The sequence below is a fragment of the Chaetura pelagica genome, unplaced genomic scaffold (assembly GCF_000747805.2).
Source record: "Chaetura pelagica isolate M959 unplaced genomic scaffold, ChaPel_1.0 scaffold401, whole genome shotgun sequence".
Classification (NCBI taxonomy): domain Eukaryota; kingdom Metazoa; phylum Chordata; class Aves; order Apodiformes; family Apodidae; genus Chaetura; species Chaetura pelagica.
Window position 1 is genome coordinate 1,956,604 of NW_009952259.1, and position 8,060 is coordinate 1,964,663.

Here is an 8,060-nt window from a genome sequence, read left to right on the forward strand (position 1 = left end):
GTAGCATTTTTGTTACAGATAAAATAAGCTCAAGACATCAAATGATGTGGGAAATCCTGAGATGAACAGTTTCACACATGGTAGAACTCAAATGCTGAGAGATCAGGCATATCATCTGAAAATCCAAGATTTAGCTTCCAAGGGAGTTGGAAGAGCCTGGCAACATCAAGGAATGGGTATGTAAATATTTTTACACTGTTGTTTACTTACATTTTCCATAAAGGTAGCTTCTTTTCCTTGGAAACGTTCTCTTTCTTTGCTCTGATTGTTTTTCAGACTCTCAATCTGTTCCTGGAACAAACTACATTTTTCTTCACTGTCTCCAACCTTCTTGGTAAGGTTCTGAACTAGAATCTCCATGCTTTGCAGTGATGACTCTTTAGCAGCCAGCTGATTCTTGAGAATGCAAACCAAAATACAATTAGAAGAACAGACCCAGAAAGAGAGGATCCACATAAAGCCACTTCCTAGCCCTTCCCTCAGTTAATGCAACATTAAATTTCAAATCTAGGTTTGGCTTTAATTTGAATGAAATCTGTCAGCAGCTTCTGAAGTTGATCCTAATACATGTTAACGATCATGACAAAAGGAGTAAATAAAGATAGTTCTACTAACATAAATGAAAATAATCAATAAAGAATTTTTATTCACATGAAAAACTGCAGAGGATTTGTGCTTCAGAGAAGGATCCACCGTACAACCCATCGTTGATTCCTTGAAACCTCTATGGAGATTTTATATCTGAGCTGCTAATATACCTTCAGTTCTTCATTGGGCAAAAGCCCAATTTCATTGGTAACACCACCGGATCCAAAGGCCATCTGTAAATCGATGATATAAGCATCTCTCTCAGCTAACTTCTTTTCTTTCTCTGCCAGCATGGCATCCATTTCAGTCCCCCGGCAGCGCTGGGCCTCCAGTTCCATACTCTGAAAATGAAAGGACAGCACTGCCTGGTTCCACCATCCACAGCACGGAACAGTTCCATCATTTCCTTATTGCCTGGCTTAGGGTACTGAAAAAATTCCAATCAAATTTATAACCTGCTCCAATTTTAATAGTAGTCTTTAATTACTGAGCCGTCCTCTCTGCAATTCTGCGGGATTCATATTCCTGCCACTTTCCACAACCACCAGTCCTGTCCACAGAACAGCTACAAACCATGACATGAAATCATCCCTTGCCTACATTTCTCCCTGTTATTTTTGCATCAAGAAAACCTGAAGCAGAAGAGAACTGGGTTCAAAACACAAAATTTAAATATAAGATTTAACCCACAAAGCTCCTATTTGTGCATTCTGTTCCATTTACCTTCAAACAACTACAAAAGGACACTTCAGGATTCACTGCTCACAATGACAGGACTTTCACAGGGTTTGCTCAGGCCAAGTTGTTGCCTATAAACTTCTCTGTCTACTCCATAGAAAGCTCTCAGAATATCTGTTTAATATAATTCAATATATAAATAGATTTAAATTAATATATTTAAACATGATCCTACACCACAAATGTGAGAAACCACCCATTTAGCATTGTATAAACCACCACCTTTTTCTGTAGCTCTTCATTTCTTTGTGTGATCTGGGATTCTAGTTCTTCAATTCTCCTTCTCAGTACTAGTATTTTCCCACGATTTGCTGCAGCTGCAGCATTTTCCTGGTCACCATCTTTTGATGCCTGCAAAAACAGGGAGTTTTGCATTATGTAAAGAGGTAACACCTGACTTCCACAGCTCTACCTACTCAGAAGAAACTGGTAAGAAAAAGTGCACTTTAGTCATGGTTTGTGTTTCAATTCTCTTATACATTACATATTCCATATAGAAGCTAGACAAATCAGGCACAGAATTTGTATGAAGCTTGTAAAAATATTCATATTTCAACTATTAATGACAATTATTGCTGCAAACTGGACTAGAAAGTGCAGTAAGTAATTAAACTGTTCCTAAGCACATTTCCAATGGTAATTTCAGTAGGTACAACTACTGGGTTACAGGAATTATTTGCCATTACAAAAGAAACCAAGTGCTATTGCTAAAAACATGTTTTATTAGCAAAGCAGAAGCATAAATAGTGCACATCCTTGAGGGCACCTAGGGAGGGACTTCAACAACCTGGTCTGTTTCTGTTCCCTTTCTGCACACACAAAATAACACAGCAGAAAACTGATCTGAGAATACTAATGGTAAAACCCTGGTCACTTCAGTGAGACATTAGTACACTTAATTTACATTTTGCTACCCTACCAAGGACATTTTTGTATTTTCTCTTTTATCTTGGACATTAAAGTAACAAGTGAGCCTTTGTTTTCACTTCTCAAAAACTTATCTTCCCAATTTATGTGTTATAAGTTTGAGCTGCTAATAAGATGAAGATCAGTAAGAATATTTTTTTACTAAAATAATCTGAAAGGAATGCACAATTCTCTAAATTTCTACAGAGAGATAAAAGAATGAAATAGAAATACACAGAGGGACTGACAGCACCACACAGGTTCTACCTGATCCTAAACTGACTCAGCTCAAAGTCTGAACTTCAATTCCACATTTGAGTCCAGCACACAGAACTGCCTACAGCCTTACAGAAATGCTGTCTGCTTTCAAATGTAAGGACACTTACCTTTTTTTGTTCTGCTTTTGCCTCTAAGCCTCCTGATGCTGATACCTGTTTCTTAAGTTCTTCCAGTTGTGAGGTCAGTGATGCTACCTTTGCTTTGTTTTGCAGCTTCAACTTGGAAAGTTTGGCATCAGCAGATTCCTTCTCCTCCTACAAACACCAAAGTCACGAAAATTAGCTACACAAACAACTGCATCCTTCCACTCTTCCCTTGAATAAAATAAATATATAGATTACCAAATAAATCTTTCTCCTGAAGAGACATTATAAAGTCACTTGCAACAGGTCTGCATATATGAAACAACCACCCTTTCATTATTTAAACTTTCTGCACATGGTTATTATTATTGTAGAGAATTATTCAGAGAATTACGATGTCAGAAGTTGTCCTGGTTTTTTATAGCAATACAATATCAGGGGTTGATTACTTTTTTTTTTTTGCAAGAAGAGTTAATTTTATTTTTTTTTATGCCAAAAAGGCACCTTCATAAGACTATAAAAGCCTATTTCATTTTGCTTAAACAGGTGACTTATTTTACAATCAGTTCTAGACAATGCAATACTTGAACACTTGGCTGTTAGTGTGCACAGAAGACATTTTTTGGAAGTATAAAAATAGTCTCTTTCAGGAATAGATCAAATGACTGTTTAAAAAAACAACAGAATAAAGAACAAACCCTCAAAACCCTTCCGATTACTAGATAAAAATTCTAGTTCCTTCCTTCTTAATGCCAGTCACAAGCAAAGGATAATAGCAATACATAGTAGCATTAACAGTAAGATGATTATACAATAAGAAGACAATTACAGTGGAAGGAGAAATAAAAAACTACCTACAGAAATTCAGTTGGAGGTAAACTGGCATCTCACCAAATGCCTAGTAATGATTTGGATGGTATTTTCCCCATACTTAGCCTAAAATGACCATGCACCCCTAGGCCTCAGAAAGCCAGCCTGTCCCTTCCAATTATTAAGTGCATCTGCTCATGCAAGGAACATGTTGCCTGTGTAATTCCCAAATGTTGCTACAATTTTGGACCAGAAGACACACTGGTAAAAAAGCAGAAACATAACAGCTAAGTGTAATCAACGTTTCCTGTGTTCCTACAGCTGCTGTAACTGATGGTAAGCCTATAAAACTGCTCATGATGAAACAGGGCAAAAGGTGGAGGGTTTTAACAGTCTTTTACACAAGAATACAGGCACGGTACCTTTAACTGCAGATCTTTATCTCGAAGCTCAGCATCCTTCTCTCTGACAAGCCCCTTTAGCTGTGCTACCAGCTGTTCAGTCCTTGTCAGCTGCTCAGTCAAATCTGTCACCGACATGTTTCCTGCATCTTGAGAGCCTGCAGCCTTCAGACATTAAGCATACTTGGAAAAAGCAAAATGGTGCAGACACAGCCCTGCTCCTGCAACAAGTCTTCAGTTGGTGTTTGGTTGTTTTTGTTTAAAACATTCTGCAAATCTTATTAGAGTGTAATTCTAAAACTTATATATCCTATATATACACCTGTATCAGACGTTTTTCGCAAGTTTGATAGACACAGGAAATTATAAACTTTAGAAACTGGTTTAGGAATATTAGTTTGAGATACAGCAAAACTATCTAAGCATCCAAAACTGATTTTCCTCATTTTCTGGATTTACATTGTAACAACCAGTAACATTACTGAACCTAGTCAAGTAAAATATTGATATTGAACATACTACAGACAAAAGATACACTTGGCATAAAGCTTATGTAATTCCTGCAGATGTGTTTTTACAGCAAGATAAGCACAGCGAAGAAGAACAGAGACACTGTGTTACTCACAAGAGATTAAATGCCAAGTAGCCAGGAAGCAAGAACCCAACCTGACTATCAGAGTCCCTAAACTGAGTCATGGTAAAACTAGTTAAGCAACTTATTTACCAAAGAGGAATTAGCATATCATAAAATAAAGAGGCTTTATATCAGAAATTCTTAAGAAAATCTTATTTTAATAGCAATTCAATACTTACTACTGTTTTGGAAGGAGAATCCTCTCCACTACCCCATTTCCACATAGTTTCACGATGGCTCTAAAAACATAAAAGAAATAACAGCACAGTAAGTATCAGTGGCTCGCAGATAACTGTAACTAGCTCCTACTTCTCTCTACACATTTCACTGTAAAACGTTTGAAACTAATTTTTTTGTTCAACTCTGACAGCACTTCTGATCACCATATTACCAGGTGCTGAGAAATAATGAAATTAGGTATAAAATATAAAAAACTTTATTCAGCATAGTTGCTTCTCCCACATACAAGATATAAACCACACATAGTTTGCCTAATATTTAACCTGACCTTTCACACTGCTTGCCACTGCAATGTAACAGAGATTACATCAATGTATATTTGTATAAATTCATACATAAAGACTAAAAACATTAAAGAACAAACCACTTTAATTGCTGTGCAACTGCAGCATATCTGAAAAACACCAGCATTGCAACCTTTGAGGTCACTGATCAGCATATAAATGCCTGTATCTAAGACCACAAGAATGTTTTAAAAGGCAAAATCCTATAGATCATGTAGGTACAAGGCAGCTCAAAGGTTAAGACCTTTACTGAATAACACTAACAAATTTGGTTGAGAAAAAAAAAAGGGGGGCAAAGTCTGTAAAACAGCCTATGCAGGAAATTTCAAATTGTGTCTTGCAAATAGAATCTTGAGATCAGAGCAACATATCTTGCTCAGCCTCTGGATGATATTCCTCCACATGAAGTGAGAAGCTGTACCTGTTCAGCAGTTTTCAGTCTCAACTAGCAACACCCAAAGGAAAATAATCTGTCCTCTCAAATCTGTACTACAGACTTAGAAAATATGCATGCATAGATCAGTCCTGAATTTGGAAATCAGTTTCCCATAAACACGAGTAAATAGCTTATCTTAAAAAGCATTCAGAATGATAACAGAGGCTGCTTTTAAAGCTGTTTTACCATTTCAAAGCTACAAGCAGGATTCACAGACTGCAATCTATGGCCTACATTAACCACAAGGCCAAACTTCATTATGCTAACATTATTTTCCAACGCTAAAGTCAACAAACCAACCATGGCTTGGAGATTCAAAGAGCCCTCACAACTCCTCCAGAGCTGTAATATCAAATCTGTCCTCAGCAAAAAGATCATTTCTAGATATGTACACAGGTTACCCAAGTACAAAGAGGACAAAATGTCTCACAAGATGGAATGTGGTGGTGCATTTTTATTTAATCTATTTTTAGCTCACTTCCAGCTCTGACTAATGCAATCACTTTTGCTCACTTCACTACCAGCATTCTTATCTGAATACCTGAAGTGCTACTTTCTGATGTATTTTTATTTACATCAGGGACACTAAATATTGACAAGTTTTCCAAATCAAGTTGGGAAACAAAACATAACAAACTTTCCTCCAGTCTACCAATAATGGGTTTGGGTTTTGGTTTTGCTCTGGGGTACTGATAGCAATTTAAAACACTGAAATTGAACACTGGACCATTCAACCCTATCCCTTCACCTTGCAGTACAGCTACACACAATTCAATTAAGTTTTCCAACACCATTTTCCTTCCTCTGGCAGCCTATGTCCTGGATATTGCACTACCAGGCATCAAACAAGAGAAGCATGGGGTCCAAACTATCTGCAGCTACCCTCTCCGAAGTTTTCCCTGTGACAGATACTTTGTCTCTCCCCTGTAAGTTCAAACCACTCATTCTCACCTTCAAGGTTCCACATTCTTTATCACTGCCAATACCACCTCATCCTGCTCTTCACCTTGCATATTCAGTTGGACTCAATCTTAAAGGTCTTTTCCAAGCTAAGTTATCTGATTCTATTCTACTGTGTTGATAACCATTCTTTGCCATCCACTATGCATTCATTTCCATTAATCTTTTCTTCACTGAAGAGCAGAAGGCAGGAGAGCTGAACCTTTCACAAATCCCACAGAGGCCCATTTCATTTTATGAAACCAGTTTCTTCTGATGCTCAAAGTATAACTGAGATTTAGGCTCTTGTTTGCAACGGGATGTTATCAAAAAGAAAAGTGTCTCTGCCAGGTTTGCCTTCATACTCATCCATTCTGTCGTCCCAGCACCAGCTGCAGCCAAATCCAGCTAAAAAACACTCTAAACATGTATTATTCATCAGAGTTATTTTCCAGTCTATTCGATTCCCCTGAGTTACATTATCAGAGGACCCAGCACAAGGGGCTCAGAGGAGAACACATCAGACAGGACAGCAGCAGCTCATACTAAAGCAGTCACAGAAGTCCCTCATCCTGAGGGTGACCAGTCTACATGGTAAAATATTGAACAGTATTGTTACAGGTTACATTGTTACCTGCATGATTACCCAGGCAGAGAAGTGATCCACTGACTCCCATGGAACTACTCGTATTTGTCTAATCTTCCCTACATCTACTTCAAAATCATTCTGATATAAAAAGCAGCTTCCCAGAGCACTCATTTGAGTTCTCACTGTGAAACTATTAAGGTTGGACCTTTCTCCCTCTCTTAAAGAAATACAATGGAAAAAAACACTGAGGCAGAACTCCACTCCTCTTACTACCTAAGAAGTAAGAGCAACCCCCTTTCTCACCTCTTGCTCAAGACTATTGCAGAAAACAGCACAAATGTGGAAGAACTCAGGTAAGCATTATATTTTAAATCCACTTCCTAGAACTTGTGCTTTAAGCACACAGACTTAAAGAAAAACATTTTAATAGCATTATCTTCTTATGGTATCTGCACATTTTTGTCTGCATCCTTGTTGGTGTCTTGCCAAGACGTTGAAGTTAGAACTTGTTTTCAAATGGTCTGTGCCATCTATGACTTAAAAGTCTCCTGGCTAAAACACATGACATGCAGCAAAGAAACCCAAACACTGAAGCTGGGTTAATCAAACCACAGGTACTCTGTAAAGTTAATACAACAGTACGTTTATAGAGCTGTTACTTGTGTCTATTATAAACATTAGTTCTTAATAACACTGACCGCATTTACCTCTTACAAATAATATTAAAAAGCAGGATTATTTTGGAACAGCGCACCACGGGGGAGGGGAAAAAAGACCAGCACAGCCCCCAGCGAACCGCAGGTGCGTGTGAGGTGCAGAAAATGAGCTATTTCCCCCAGAGGTGCAGAAAATGAGCTATTTCTCCCAAAGCAGCCACCTGCAGCCCCTCGGCCCGGGGGTGCCCGACACCCCCCCCCCCAGCCTTCCCCCCCGGATTATTTTGGAACAGCGCACCACGGGGGAGGGGAAAAAAGACCAGCACAGCCCCCAGCGAACCGCAGGTGCGTGTGAGGTGCAGAAAATGAGCTATTTCCCCCAGAGGTGCAGAAAATGAGCTATTTCTCCCAAAGCAGCCACCTGCAGCCCCTCGGCCCGGGGGTGCCCGACACCCCCCCCCCCAGCCTTCCCCCCCC

At 38.8% G+C, this 8,060-nt stretch overlaps 1 protein-coding gene across 1 annotated transcript in view; it reads right to left on the reverse strand.

The window, feature by feature from the left end:
- Nucleotides 1–4,663, reverse strand: part of LOC104397486 (golgin subfamily B member 1-like) — a 31,593-nt gene extending 26,930 nt beyond the window's left edge. The window contains exons 1-6 of the mRNA XM_010007446.1: nt 4,619–4,663; nt 3,827–3,970; nt 2,619–2,765; nt 1,549–1,677; nt 759–929; nt 211–396 (exon numbers count right to left, since the gene is read on the reverse strand). Coding sequence (XP_010005748.1) covers nt 211–396; nt 759–929; nt 1,549–1,677; nt 2,619–2,765; nt 3,827–3,970; nt 4,619–4,663 — 822 coding nt within the window. The remainder of the gene's footprint in view (nt 1–210; nt 397–758; nt 930–1,548; nt 1,678–2,618; nt 2,766–3,826; nt 3,971–4,618) is intronic.
- Between the last annotated feature and the right edge of the window lie 3,397 nt (nt 4,664–8,060).